The sequence below is a fragment of the Gadus morhua genome, chromosome 13, assembly GCF_902167405.1.
Source record: "Gadus morhua chromosome 13, gadMor3.0, whole genome shotgun sequence".
NCBI classification, from domain to species: Eukaryota; Metazoa; Chordata; class Actinopteri; order Gadiformes; family Gadidae; genus Gadus; species Gadus morhua.
The window spans coordinates 10626484-10642121 of NC_044060.1; the positions used below are offsets into that span (position 1 = coordinate 10626484).

General features: G+C 44.7%; 1 protein-coding gene across 1 annotated transcript; it reads left to right on the forward strand.

Annotated features, from left to right (window-relative positions):
- The first annotated feature begins 760 nt into the window (after positions 1–760).
- ywhaba (tyrosine 3-monooxygenase/tryptophan 5-monooxygenase activation protein, beta polypeptide a) lies at positions 761–12891 on the forward strand. The gene is made up of 7 exons (XM_030376023.1): positions 761–912; positions 7290–7449; positions 9843–9983; positions 10449–10572; positions 11295–11458; positions 12197–12292; positions 12485–12891. The coding sequence occupies exons 2-7, from the start codon at positions 7297–7299 to the stop codon at positions 12539–12541; spliced, it is 735 nt and encodes a 244-aa protein (XP_030231883.1). The 5' UTR covers positions 761–912; positions 7290–7296; the 3' UTR covers positions 12542–12891.
- The last annotated feature ends 2747 nt before the right edge of the window (positions 12892–15638 follow it).

Sequence of the window (15638 nt, forward strand, 5' to 3'; positions counted from 1 at the left end):
ACTCAATAATAGACATGATGGCATATTATTGTCTGGGAAATGTAGTTCTGTGCAAATGTTTAGAATAATATTTTATTTTACATTCATTAGACACTTTGATTCAAAGCAGTCTCTCAGATGTCAATCACAGTGCTTTGAGCTACAGTTGAACAAAAGGAGTAATGTAATTGGACGGAATACTTGTCAGATAAACGCCAGTGCAGGCATGTCGGCAGGCCTAACTATCTAAAACAACCAAATACCAGAGGTAAGCACAAGTGCCGATATCTGAAAAAACTTGAATCATTGTCCATTTGCCTTCAGGTTATAGTGCAACAGGGAGGTTTTCACCATCTAATCTTTTTTCTAAATTAGGTATTAGCTGATTTTTAGGTTTGACTTTTATTCATCCATTTGTGTTGTGTTGTATTCCACGAACTACAACAACACTGTATCACACTTTTTAATTAAACCTACTGTTCTGTCAATAGTAAAGTGAGAGAATAAAACAGGCAGGCAGACGGACACACAAGACCGACTACTTTGACTACCATAACACATTTCAGTTGAATAACTTGGAATTGTCGAACCACAGCGCGCACTTATGACACGATAGTGAACTCTAAATGCGACGACACACACAGCGGCCGGAGACGAGAGACAGTTACCATGGCGATACGGAGCACGTCATCCACTGTCGCGGTTGCCATGGTCCTCATGTGACGTCAAAGCCCCTGCAATATACTCCGGGAAGCCCCGCGGCTCGGTCGCGATGGTTACAGGCGTGGGGGAGGGGTGGGGTTGAGAGGAAGCGGAAGTGTCAGAGCAGGCGGAAGTGGTACTGCCCTGAATCCCCGGAGCAGCAGGACGGCTCGAGCACTCACATCATCCCCGTGAATAAATAGCAGGATCTCTCCCAGCGCACTCTAAAATGTGAGTTCCACCTCTATATCGGCTCGATTGACATGTTATCAACGGGGAAATAAGGGTTGTTTTGTGTTAACTGAGCGACCCGTACACGGGCCCCGACGGCCAGTCGCGCCTCTATGCGGCGGAAGGTTGCCTATTGTGGTCCGGGGCTGGGTGCAAGGACTTAGGCCAAGACGGGTGTGGGATTCAAGCGCAAGGAGTAATGGCTCTACAAATCACTTGCCTTTAGGTTACTATGGGGCTTAGTGATCCTGGATGGTTCCCTAATAACCGTATTTGTGGCGAAATCACCGAGTGGGATGGTGTGATTTGGTGCAGATCGGATCGTAGTGAAAGGGAGGGAGGGGAAGGCGAGTTTAGCCATTTTGACAGCTTAGCCGTGCCGCGTCTGACCGATATGCCCATCGGCTTTCTACTATGCAGCTAGGCTAATGAGCAGAGGTTACATACAGGACACATTTAGGAGGAACTGTACATAAAATATATTCAGGTTTTTGTAATCGCTGATGTATGGCTTTGCGCTCATTCGCCGCGTTGCGGTGTTTTCGCTGCCCAGCGCAACGCACACCATTTCCTGGGCGCTACCATCGCATTCACTTCAAAACGTGAACATGACTCGAATCAGCGTTTTACAATGACAATTTATGGTTGTGAAATGGAGGTCGACCTTTCATATACCGTTAAACTGTCCACACGTTTTCCGACTCAAGTGGGTCACTGAGCTTAGCGTCCGTGCTAAATGAACGGCCGCGGCTCTCTGCCGCATTCCCTTGCGGAACGGCCGCGCTCTGCCGCTAACGCGCTATGATCGCTCCTTTCTTCAAATTCCGCAAGGCGCAGCGGCAGAGCGCGGCCGTTCCTTTCAGCCTGTTTTCCGCGAGGCCTTGTGGATGCAGTATGAAAGGAACGGTGTGCGGAATTTTCTGCCGCCGCCGCTCTAGTTAAGGGCAATATCTCTCCATCTTAAAAAAAAATCCGCAAGGGAATGCGACAGAGAGGGCGTAACGCTTACCGACATGTGCAGTGATCGTTACCGGAATAGGTTGTCTGCACCGGGAGAGAACTCGTATGCCGATTTCATATCTAGTTCAGTCGACGTTTGGAGCGAATTGAAGGGGTGCTCTAATTAGTTGTGGTTTTGAGATGACAGTCGCAGTTATCTGGTGGGTTTAGTAACTGTCAAGGTTGCCTGACCGTTTAATACGTTTCTGATCGATTATAGTATGTCTGTGTGACAATGCAGCGGGGAAGTACACACGCGTGTGTAATGTAAAGGCCTCATGTATGCCGCGCCTGGGCTCAATCCAATGGGTTAGTCGCAGTACAGCATCACTTCTAGGGTGTATACATTGAATACAGATAAGATGAGGTAGACATTATTTATCCCAGGGAAATAAAGAAGGCTCGGCAGAGAGTACAGTAAATGGAACATTTAAATAAGAATGCAAAACGTGTATTTGTATGATTTTATCTCTATTATATGCAAACATTCTGCATTTTGTAATTATTGTTGCTAAGCATTTATTGAGAATTAATTTGGCACATGCAATTAAACTATAATACTTCACATAATAGCATATTTCATCCTCTGGTCCACTGATTACTACTGTATTTGTAGATTACGCATTGGGCATGCTACAATTTATTTAGCAATCCACTGCTAAATTTAATTGTTAAATTTAGACTTGTCTTTGTATACTTGGAACAACCAGCTATTTTTCTAATTAATTGGGATAACTATAGAGAATACTACTGAATACGTACTGCAGAGGAAATCCTAATGATTTTGTTGCAGTCTTTCTCAGGAGTTCTGAGCATTTTATCATCAATTAAATATCCAGACTTCCACGGTGCATGAAATAGACGATCCTGGATACTTATATCATAGTATATCCCTTTATCTGTTTTTTTAGGCGGTGGTGCCTGGGTGCAAGTGACTACAGACAGGATGTTATACACGTGGGCTGAACACGCCTCTGAAAGCAGCTCACAGGAGTTTCCGGGCAATATAGGCATAGAATAATATCTAGAAATACAAAAAAAGTTACAATGTCGATATTTGATATTTCTCAGCTTTCATCCCCCAAAAAATCTCACAGTCTAAGAACATATACTAGTCTTTTATCAATTAAAGCATAAAAACAATGAAAAGCCTCCATGTCAAAGGTTCTACACAAACAAGAACCAATTTCTAGTTTAGCAAAAATAAGACAACATTGTACAGCAAAGTTGAGTCGTCTAGTAATTGACTCCCCTTGACAGTCGAGGGCATATGTGTGTGAACACCTTCATATGCCCTAACGCCACATTACGTTGTTTTATCATTCATGTTATGATGGCGTTTCATCTCTTTAATCCAAGTATAAAATAGTCCAGTGAATGGCATGTTGTGGCTGAGTGATCTTTAATACATCCATGTTTTGGATATTAGTCTTTCCTGGTCGTTTCCCTGTTTGGAAACTTAAACAATAGAAATTCAACCAGTCGGGTCATCAAAAGCAATGTATACAGATAAAGATGAGGTAATTATAGGTTTGAATGTAGCTTTCCATAATGAAGACATAAGAGGACTGTGTTTAGAAACATTATAAGGCTATTTAATACCTCCTTTATTTCCTACATCATCTAGAGTGACAATGGTGACTATGAAAAAGATACCTGATTGTGATTCATTGTTTGTACTGATCTACTCACATGCAAGTAATAGTAAGAGCTTTGAAATATCGGTCATGGTGCAATTACAATTGTTGGGGAGGTTTCTCAAAATGGAAATTGCTATATATATGTGTACAGTCCCGTTAAGCACTATGATTTATTTTAAAATTGTTTTCTGACATGGTAAAACGAAAGATAGCAAACAATTGCGTTCAATGTTACGTCCTTTAAAAAGAAAAAATAATGTATCGAGCCTACTCAATAATGGAAGGTGACGTTTCATGGGCACTTTAATGGGTTAATCGATATATTCCCGTACAAGGTTATGGCCCAACCCTAGCGCCAGTTCAGCTGAAAACCTGCTAAACCTGCTCACTCTATAAGCCAACACTGCCACGCCTATTTAACGATCGTCAGCTCACACTCTCCTAAAAATGTAATACGAATACATTTTGATCGAAGCTGAAATGGAGACGCTCGTCTGCCCTGGGGTTATGTAACGGCTAGGCCCAATGCCTGGATATCAGGACCAACACTAGTGTTAAAGAACATGCTAATGTTAGCTTGAAGTTAGTGTTTATTTCTTGGTACAATTCAACTATAAATACAGATACAGATTGGAAATGGATGTATATCAAATAGTGTGTACATTTAAAATGTCCACCATATTATCAAGGTTTGTTCCTACTTGTGAAAACATAATTTTACTCCCTACCAAGTTTAAAGGTTAGAGTGGTTTACTGTGTCTGTTAGATAAGGCACAGATAAGGCTCTGATAGGGGTCAGCCGAGGGATAGTAAAGGGATCGGGAACGGTGATGAAGGCCAGGCAGTGTCCTCTCTGTAGCGACCGGACCCCCCGGGGGGATGGTCTAGGAGCGGCTTTGTGCTGGAGTGTGGGGGGCGTTTCTTAGGGTGGTTCTCGTCCCTGCTGGTCGTGTGTGATGGGGACTTGTGGACGGTGTTGGGTGTGTGAACTTGTGGTGTTGTGTATGGTGTGAATTTGGGGTGTGTGTGTGTGAAATTGCGATGTGGTGTGTGTGTGTGTGGTGTGACTTATAGTTTTGTACCTTTTTTGGCATGAACTTGTGTGTGAACTTGTGTGTGAATTTGGGGTGTGCGTGGTGTGAACTTGCGAGGTAATGTACTGTCTTTAAAAGACTGCATGACGTCAATGCAGTGTGACTCTATCTCATCGGGCTCGCTCAAGATAAGGTCATTCAGTTAAAATGCAAAATATGTTCTACAAACGGCAGGCGACGTGATGTCTCAAACAGATGCCAACCGGACTACTGGATCATATACATTTGCGTGACTGGTTTTATGAGCCAACATTTTATATTTAAAAGCGGAACACGTGTGTTGACTCCTCTGCTTGTAACATGACCAGCGTTTTAGACCTTTCACTGCATTATTCTAGTAGTCCAACAAACTGTCTTGGTAGTACTGCTCTGCCAGGCTTCTACTCCCCCCTGGGGCCCAGAATATGGAGCTCCGGTATAGGGTTTCAAAAGGACACACAATATCTCCTGGATTGCACCTTCCTTTAAAAGGGATTATTCCCTGCCTAGTTATGCCTTGAGATATTTTCCACCACCAGTCGCGATGAACGCTCGTTAGGAACATGGGTTAATAGACATCATGTAGCGGAGCTAATTCATACGAGGAAGACATCCCAAATATGATGCTCCTTAGCATCCTTTAGGAAGATTATGTATCCTTCGCTGCTCTTTAAAGACCTTTATTCACTGCCTAACCACTACCGGCTCGTTGAAAACCTGCATGCACTATCTAACCCCTATCTGCTTCTTAATTTCCCATTTCAGGGCTCCGGAGTGCGCCAAATTTGGGCGCACAGGCGCCTAGAATTCGGGGTAGTGCGACCAAATATTTAATTTGATCGGCTACTTATATCGGCGTGCGCAGCTTCCTAGCCCCTCCTCCGATAATGGCGTCAACATTTGTGGGTGTTCCATGGACCTCGGCGCACTTATCGTACAGGCGTCTCTCCGGAGACGGAGGGTTTTTCGGGACAGAACCGATCCCTTGGCATTGTCTGACGATGTTCTTTATGAGAGATACAGATTCGGCATTTATTTAAGGCATTTATTTAATGGTCAAAATATTATTAATCAATGGCGTAAATATCGACGGTGCAATCGGTGCAGCTGCCCGGTTGCCCCCCCCCCCCCCCCCCCCCTCAACAACTCAAAACTTGGGTGCACCATAAATACGTGCTGGTGCACCCAAATTAAAAATTTAGGCGCACCAGTGCACCCAAGGAAAAAGTTAGTCCGGAGCCCTGCATTTTTGTATTCACCATCCAACATCTACCTGCTCCTTGATGACCTCTCTCTCTCTACTGTTCAACCCCTACCTGCCCCTACCTCAATGACCTATTTCTGTATTTATCCAACTCCTACCTGCTCCTTATCATTATCTAGCTCCGACCTGTATCTATATTCACTGTAAGTTGCTTTCGATAGAAGTGCCTCCTCTACATGAATAATGCATCATGTAATACTGTACCTTTGGGCTGCAAGAACCTTAAAAGGCCATTCCAATTCGCATGGATGTTCCTTAATTAACAAGTCTACAAATCTGTAGACTTCAGGAAACGTTATATCCCAGTATGCATTTCCCGTCGTTCAGACCCCAATCTGCATCAGCAAGTGACCATTTGTGCTGTAAAAATACAAAGTTGAGCAAACCTAGCCATCTTTCGCTCTGATTCATTTGCTTGCTCTCCTTCACTGGTCGGCCTAGCCAGAGGGGGTTAAATGATTGATTGATTGACTGATCGGGATGATATTGATCCAGTATTTCATGCGGTGTGACTTTTGCATTACACGTTCACTCCCCCACCCCCCTTATGGGACAATGATTTTAATGTATGTCACAATATGCTTGATTGAAAAATAAATACCTAATGCATTTTAAAGTATCGCTCTTTCTTTTACCTTGGTGGACACTCCCATTGGTGATGTCACAAGCTGATGGATTTTGAAATGGCTTGTAATGACTAATCAGCCTCACATCTGGTGGTGAATTAGAGGCCCCTTAATCCAATTAGCACAACACCACTTTCTCCTTTCCAATCCGACACTGACGCACCACCAACCTTAAGTGTCTGCCTATTCAATATCTCTTGTCTTAAATGATTACTCTGCTGCTGCTAATCTCTAACCACTGTGAAAGCTGCTCCTCCGAACAACCTGTTGACCTGAGGTTCTACAAGCCACGCTTCAGATACCGTTGTAGACTGAGATTTGTCCACTGATGCATTCAGATCCCGAATATTATTTTATTTATTTTGGCAAATGACCCACCCCATACAATGTGGAACATAGTATCTATGCATCCCTATTTTTTTGGTAGATCCTCTAATGAGAAACAATGTGTCTGTCTTCCTGACATTTCAATAGAAACTCAAGACCATAGCTGCTGTTAGCAACCTTGTCCAACTAGGGGAAGTAAACTCTGTTTGTTTCTAGACATTTCCAGCCTAGAAACAGGAACCAAGCCCTACCGTCAAACCGCAGCGACGAGCCGCCGGGTCACATTTTCCATACCAACACTATATCACCAGGCTCCACTTGAAGCTGAGCTCAGCCCATTCAAACCATAGTCATCAAATTACAGCTCTTCCTGGGAATTTTTTATTTTTTCATTCAGTCTATAAACTGAGAACTAACGTGTGTGTGTGTGTGTGTGTGTGTCCTCCAGCCTAGCGATGGATAAGAACGACCAGGTCCAGAAGGCTAAGCTCGCGGAGCAGGCCGAGCGTTACGACGACATGACGGCGGCCATGAAGGCTGTGACAGAGCAGGGGGTGGAGCTGAGCAACGAAGAGCGCAACCTGCTGTCCGTCGCCTACAAGAACGTGGTACGTAGCCCCTCGACCCCCTAATAACCCCCCAAAAAACCTGGTCCTTGTAACCCCCTAGTGGACCCAAAGATCAGGGCCTAGCATAACCCTCTAAACCCCTTGTTTCCTCCCTAACCCTGTTCCTCTTACCCCTTAGCCCCCCCCCCCCCCCCCAAACCCCCTAGGCGACCTATCGACCAGAGCCCCCCTTAACCCCCTAGGCCCCCCTAACCCCCTAGTCCCCAAAACCCCTGGTTCATGCAATAAAATTAAAATATTTACTCCAAACTGCTGTCTAATATCATAGTAATAAGTAAGACATCTACAAAACCCATATGCATATGCATTTATGGTATTATATATTTTCCTCCATACCTGATTCATTGCTGCAGTCTGCTAGCTTGTCAGTGTATTACAGTTCAGACTCTTCCTATCAATGGCCCCTATTTTACCAGTGTTTCCCCCAGCACTGTGTTGTTAAGGCGGCCGCCTTATCAACAATAGGGCCCCGCCTTGACTACCAATGTATATAAAATAAATAAAAAAAATTATCAAAAAAAAAAAAAAAATATTATTTTTTTTTAATTATTATGCATTAACAAAGTAGAAAACTCTCGTAGGGAAAGAAAACATACTTCCATCAGGTGTAAAAATAAAGATCAATAATGCATCGGTGTTCACAACAATGGTCGTGACATCAAGCTTTTTTAATTGGGTTAGACCCCCCCCCCACTCCTTGACCACCTTAACTAAGACATTTACTGGGGGAAACACTGTTTACCATCAGTTGTGAGGCTAATCAGTCATCAGAATCCATCCAGTTGTGACATCACAAGTGGCAGTGTCCACTGAAAAGCAGGCACACAATATAAAATAAGGCTAGATTTACTTTGGGCAGAAAGAAGTTATTCAGATGCAGGTGCCCTTATAAAAGCATAGGATTCATCCATTCGAAACCAAATTTAAATGTTTTGAACACTACAATCTCGACGCTTATCCAAAGTGCCTTTATGTCGGGCACCTTCTTAGCTCTTAAGAGCTACCCTATAGAGAACTGGGGCACAAGCATGTCTCTCTAAACCTCTATCTCAACCCATCGCATGGAGATGAAATGGAGGGGATTAGCCGCCTTCAGGGCTCGCTCGGGGCCTAGGGCGGCCGGCACTGCCTGTATTGTGTGGCGTAGGAAGGACATCCTATGAGTCATAGCGGCTGCACTCGGATGACTCTCTAGCCAAGACGTGCGTAGCCAGACCTGCTTGTGAAGTGGCTGCTTAACCCTTCATGTGGTTTCTTTGAGCGTAAACAAGCGGTGCTTTCTCGCCTCTTCCTCTTCAAAAGTGTACACTAGTGGTTCTTAAACTTCTTTCCGCCAGTCGGTTTTGGTTTGAAAATGTTTCACGCCCAGATTGTTCGATTGTTTGTTTCTCCACACAGGGTGTTTAACCCAATCGACAACTGCACATTATATCAATATCCCAGAAGATCTAAGTGCATCGCACCATACTTACAGTAACTGGTCGTAGTTTCCACGTGGCTGAGTCATCAGCTCGTATGATCCACGTGACACAAAGCTTACGTGTCTGTGATCGACCCCACCCCACATGGTATACGACTCGACAGCCACTAACTGTTGGGCTCTAATGAGGCACTGCCCGTGGTGGTTGTGAGTAACGTGTGAAGGTCTTTTGGATTGTGCATGCAAGGAAACTATCTCGGGAGTACATTGGCATCCCAGTATGAACCAAGCAAATGTAAAACAAAACGAAAAGAGACAGTTAAATAAATAGTTGATCCCTGGCTGGGCCTGGTGTGGAACACGCCCCCTGAAAAAAGGGGGGACACTTTGAAAATATGATAATATTGTAAAGTATACATTCTCCGTACCTCTCTGCAGTGGCCGGGTACGCAGCCCGCAGACATTAAGGCCCCCTCTACTATATATACATTCAGGGCATTTAGCAGACGCTTATGTCCAAAAAGACTTGCAATAAGTACAATTGCCAGGAGGAAGAAAAACAACAATATATCGCTGTCGGTACAGTAAAGATATTCATAGAAAAAAGTGCCACGCACCCTTTCCACATTTACAACAAATATAGCTAGGATAAGACGCTACGCAATACTAAGTTCCGGATGCAGCGCGTACCATATAGGCCCAGTCCTTAACGCAGCAACCCGGGTTCGAATCCTGCCAGTGGTCCTTCGCTGCATGTCCTCCCCTCTCTCCCATACCTTCCTCTCTCTCACTCTATAATAAAGCATAATAATGCCGTGAAGAAATACACATAAAATAATGAGTTGGTGCATGTCGATGCCTTCCACGGCTGCGTGGTCTCCTCACGAGGTCTGTCTACCCTGTGTGCCCGGGGCTGACCCACGTTGTTCTCTGCTGTGCTCCTCCCCACCAGGTGGGGGCGCGCCGTTCATCCTGGCGGGTCATCTCCAGCATCGAGCAGAAGACGGAGGGCAACGAGAAGAAGCAGCAGATGGCCCGCGAGTACCGCGAGAAGATTGAGGCGGAGCTGGAGGAGATCTGCAAGGACGTGCTGGTGAGCCACATATAGGCCCCTCCGCTCCCTGTCCCAATACTGTCTCTGCTCCCTCCCTCCCTCCCCGTGCCTGCGCTCTGTTCAGCATAGGGTGACCTAATTCAACAAGCGTAGCGGTGATGGTGGCATTTTTGCCCGACAGAAGGGCCCAGAGAATGGAGTGAGTGCAGATGCTGGCTCCATGGGGTACGGGTACAATAAAGTATCCCAGAATGCTATGTGTATGCAGCTCTTACAGTGGATACAAACTATTACCATGGTTTGGATGCCATAGTAGAGTGGCATACTATTCAACACACCCCTGTGTGTGTGTGTGTGAGAGACCAATTACCTGCAAAAGTTCACGTGTAAAGTACGATACAGATGTTATCTTTGGTTAATGTGAATTATGCATGCCACTGTAACTTGTATGGGGGCTGTGTCTGAGGTGTGTCTGAGCTGACCTTTTTCTTTTGTGTTTTTTAGAACCTGCTGGATAAGTTCCTCATCGCCAATGCCACCCAGGCGGAGAGCAAGGTGTTTTACCTCAAGATGAAAGGAGACTACTTCAGATACCTGTCAGAGGTCGCCTCCGGAGCAAGCAAGAAAAGTCAGTCTTTCTCTACATTACTCCCTACTCTCTAATCGCTTGCTTCTACTGAAGGATATGTCTGATCATGAACATCTCAATCCTAAATCTAACCCCTAAACTACAATACCTTACATCATCTTAGTTCAAATCTGATAAACAGAAATCAGATAAAGCTTTTTTTTTTTACTATCTTGATCCTGATACGTTGTCAAGGAAGGAAGGCTGTGGAAACCTGTTGCCAAGCAACAGAACCCCATAATAGTCAGCTGTCAAAATGACCCCTCCCCCTCTTGGATATCAGCATTGAGATGGGGGGAGGCACCTCCCTCGTTAATGAGATGCGACTCCAGACGGTGTGACGCATGTTCGCCATCTTGGGCCAAAGCTACAGGGATTCTGATCAGAGCATTAGGCTGCTGTTGTTCTAATGAGTCATCCCAATATACCTGTTGGAATCCGCCCGCTGTCTGTCTAGACTCTGGTGAATGTCATATTCACTCTTCTGGAACATCTATATCTAAGCCTAACCATCTCTAACCCAATATCTATACATAACCATCTCTGAATTTAAACCTTCACTTAAACCTAAAACAAAATCCACACTTGTATTTTCAGTTGGGTGTGATACCCCAACACCTTCACAAATGTTCAGTAGACAGACGCAACTGATTCTAATGCATCATGGGAATTGTAGTTGCACTGGATGCTCAACCATACCTACCCTCCTTCCCTCGCTACAGCCACGGTGGACAACTCCCAGGAGGCCTACCAGGACGCGTTTGACATCAGCAAGAAGGACATGCAGCCCACGCACCCCATCCGCCTGGGTCTGGCCCTCAACTTCTCCGTCTTCTACTACGAAATCCTTAACTCCCCAGACAAGGCCTGCCAACTGGCCAAGCAGGTATAGTTAGTGCCTGCTCAGTGCGTGCCTTTTGTGTGGCCATCACAGGATTACAAGTAAATAAAGAAAGAATGGTGTTTTATGCAAAGACACCTTGCATAAACTATGCAACAGTGTTTTATTGGCGGTTAAGCGTTCACATAGTAGGCATTTTGTCTGTTTTTGAAGTAGATGAGATGACTGATGCAAAGCTAAGCCCCTTTCACACATACAAAGCTAAGCCCCTTTCACACAAACGTCCCGGTTAATTACTGGGATAGAATGGCAGGTACCGTCCTGCGCCTGTTCACACATGGCATAACAACGGCGTACTACGGGCAGCCGATGGCGGTAATGCAACACTTGTGGAGTGCCGATAGCGTGAAATGGAGAGGGGCTTCCTTATGTCGGAAACTGTCCAGTATCCAGAAATTATCGGGAAAATGCGCTGCATTATTCACAACCGCCATTCAGGCATTGATCCTGAAATGATACTAGGTCTTGAGCAGGCAAATTGCCAATGTAAATTTCCAGGAATATCGATCCCTGTTCCTCTTCACAGGAAATCTTCCTGACCTTTGCGGGGAAATACTGCTAACTAACTACAGCCCCTTAGTTTAGTATGTCTGATAATGTATACAGTTCGGTGTGTGTGGTGTATGATAATGTTTACACTGCAAGGTGTTGACTAGTGTTTACAGGGATGGGTGTTAGACAGTTGACACTGTTCATGGATGTGCCTTTTGTGTTTTTGTTCAGGCGTTTGACGAGGCGATCGCTGAGCTCGACACCTTAAACGAAGACTCCTACAAAGACAGCACCCTGATCATGCAGTTACTAAGGGACAACCTGACTGTAAGCACAAACACACACACTCGACTGTCGAGAGGCAATTATTTGCAACGGCCTTTTGGTGGAGATTTGATTAATGAAGGATATCTCTCGTTCTCTCTCCCCCCTCCCACCTGTATGTCTCTCCTACCCTACCTCCCTGTCGGTGGTTATCTCTCCCTCCCTCCCTCTCTCTGTCTCTTTCTCTGTCTCCAGCTGTGGACATCAGAACATCAGTGCGACGAGCCTGAAGTCGGCGAGGGGGAGAACTAAAGCGCTCGCCCCGTCCCCCCCCCGTCCCGTCCCCCGTCCTCCCCGCTCCCTCCGCCTCCACACCTCCACTCTTCCTCCCTCCTCCCCCTCCCTCCCCCCTTCATCTCAAACACACATGCTGTGTCTCCACCGCTGCCTTCTGTATAACCCGGCGGCATGAGGTGTGCTCTAACCCGCACCACCTGGTAGACACCAAACCCTAACATGAATAACTCCATCCCCTGAGGTGTGGTCACCCCACGGGGAGGGTCCCAGATACAAAACGACGTACAGAACAAACAGATGTAATTAATGGTGGAAGTTGTATTTTATTTTTCTCGTCCCCCCCCCCCCCCACCCCCCACAATCCACTAAGTATATAAGATCACATTCCTGGTCATATAATCCCCACCTCACCCCCTCCCCCCCCCCCCCCCCCCCTCCCTTTCTGTCTAGACGATTAATGCATTCATATAGTTTCTCCCTTTGACAGCTTCTTAGTGTACTGGCAAAATGGCTGGTTTTATTCCACTCTAAACAAACAAAGGTTATTAAACTGTCCGTTTATTTTGAACAAACAACTGTGACGTTTAGTTATTCCTGCGCGATACACCGGGCCCGGCGAGGGGGGAAGCACTCTCCCCCACAGAAGGGAAGACGGTCTGTTTTCGATTTGTCTGGGACCGAGACGTGGTGCTGAGGTTTATACAGAAGGCTCATCCAAGGCAGTATTGCGACACTGACTAAAGTATAGAAAATTGCCTAGTCAATAAACACTGTCTCCTCAAATATCAATGCAAGCGGTTTTCATTTAATTAAATAAACAAGCAGCAAAACTCTGAGCCACATGAAGATCCATCTTTAGCTCAGCGTTTCCACACACATTTCCTGTAAACTTCAAAGAGGGTGATAGCCTTTGAAGTTGCACCCTTATTAATGTCAATCACAGAGCTAAGTGAATCCATTACAGTGTAATGTGGCTGCCACAGATATAACATCAAGAAGTTCTACACCGTGTTCAAGAACATGGACAAGTTCTAGGAATGGGTTTGGACTGGCCTTTTGCTTTTCACACTTCTTCGGTTGTCCAACTAAGTGCTTTTAGCCGGAGTGGTTGGGGGTTAGGCAGTGCTTTGGCCTGTCGCACGAATTACAAAACATTTGAGAAAGTTTACGGTTCTGCTGAATACTTACCAATGTGATCTGCCGTAGAGTGGCGACACAAACAGTATAATGCTCGGGAAATGGTGCCACCTGCTGGTGCTCCATACTCTAGTTTTACACCAAGGAGGCCTGTTTGTTAGCCAATCAGGAAAGACTCCCGTGTTTATCTACAGGTAATTAAAGGGTACCTATGACACTAACTTTCAAAATCTGAATTGAATCATCTACTGAGCAGCTCAACCTAATTTAAAGCATTCAATATCTTTATTGGTATGGTTAAATAGTTTTGGATGTTTAAACATCGATCTGCTGCCAAAGGGGGGGATGACCCAAACACGGCCACGGTTCAACCATCCGCAGCTTATATTAAACGGTTAAATCAGTCAGTGTCTCAATACTCTTCATCGTTACCATCCTCCTCCCCATTCCGCTCCTTTTTAGATGTACGAAGATCATGTCTTTATTTTATTTCTCGCTGAGGGCAAGTTTTCATGCACTGAATTGAAATATCACAAACCCCTTGCCATCTGTCTCTAGCTGAACTAAAAGGCAGTTAATCTATGCTTGATAAGGAGGGAATAGAATCCCATGCAGCAGTGAGTGTGGCTCAGAGTCTGTGTGTATATCTGCTCTCTCAACAAACGTTCTGTTTTTACTGATCAGTATTCTGCTGGAAAAAGAAAAACGTTAAAACTCAACAAAAAAAAATCTACTTTGCTTCTGTGGCGGTTTTATTGCTTAGCGCACGTGGTTGTGAGATCTTAGAATTTAGCTCAGACACCCCCGGAAAAAAAAAGTACCCCAAAAAAAATATCTTCCTAACCATCTTCTTCCCCCGGTTATTGACGTAATACTAGATTTGTGTATGTCTTTTAAAAAATAATTCCAACTCTAGTTTCACCGTACATGTTATAAACAGGACAAAGATGTAAAAGACAATTTAAAGTGAAAATAAAAGTTTTATCAGTTGAGAAGCTTCCCTGCTGTTTATTGTGACCGGTGGCTTTGGTTGTGGTACATCAAACCTAAATATTAACATTTACACACCACACCTTACTCATATTTCCTAAAATAAAAGATTATGCAAGCTGGAACGTTATAGATTTTTGCTCTTTTAAATAGCCCATATTTGACCCCCTGGTGAAATGTTGATTAGCCATTTTGAAATCAACCCAAAAGTGACATCCCAAGATTTCTACCACACAACATTCAAATCATATCGATCACCACCAGTATCTATATTATGCTTGTATAAATACAAGCATACGGCCTTATACAGCAGCTATTTCACACAGAAGTGGAATCTTACCTCCATTGTAAGGCTAGAGTAGTCCGCATGAGAGCCCCCATGCACTGGCAGTAGGAAATCTGGAGCCTCCTAGTCCACACGGGAGACAAGGTGTTCTGGAATTGACTCACTAGTGCCTCGTTCCACTATATATATAAATCACTATGTAGCACAATATTTAGGGTACTGGGGGACTTCGGACACAAATTATTGGAATTGGCCGCATAAACAAGTAGACGCATGAAGAACTAACATGTCCTCACCTCTGATGGTTGAATCTTCTGACAATGAACGCTGCTATGCATCATGGGAAATAGTGAAGAGATGATTCCAATCACATTTACACTTTCACAGTGCAATATATCAAGTAGTGCACTATGTAGGGAACCAGACACCTACAGAGCACCAACGCCCCAGCTAGTACACTATAAAGGGCACACGTAAACCAAAACCAAAACTGCCATGGAATATCACACGAGACCGGCTCATCTGCAGCCATTTTCAGTACATTGTGAGTGACGAGAGTGGGTGAGGTCAAGACAGAGTCCCTCTCCTTTATAAACAGGCCTTCTTAACCAGGGGTACGTCTATAGGTTTGAAGAAAACAAAGAAAGAGTTAGGCTTTTGATCAGCTTTGATTGTATTAATATAATATTCTCTCCATGA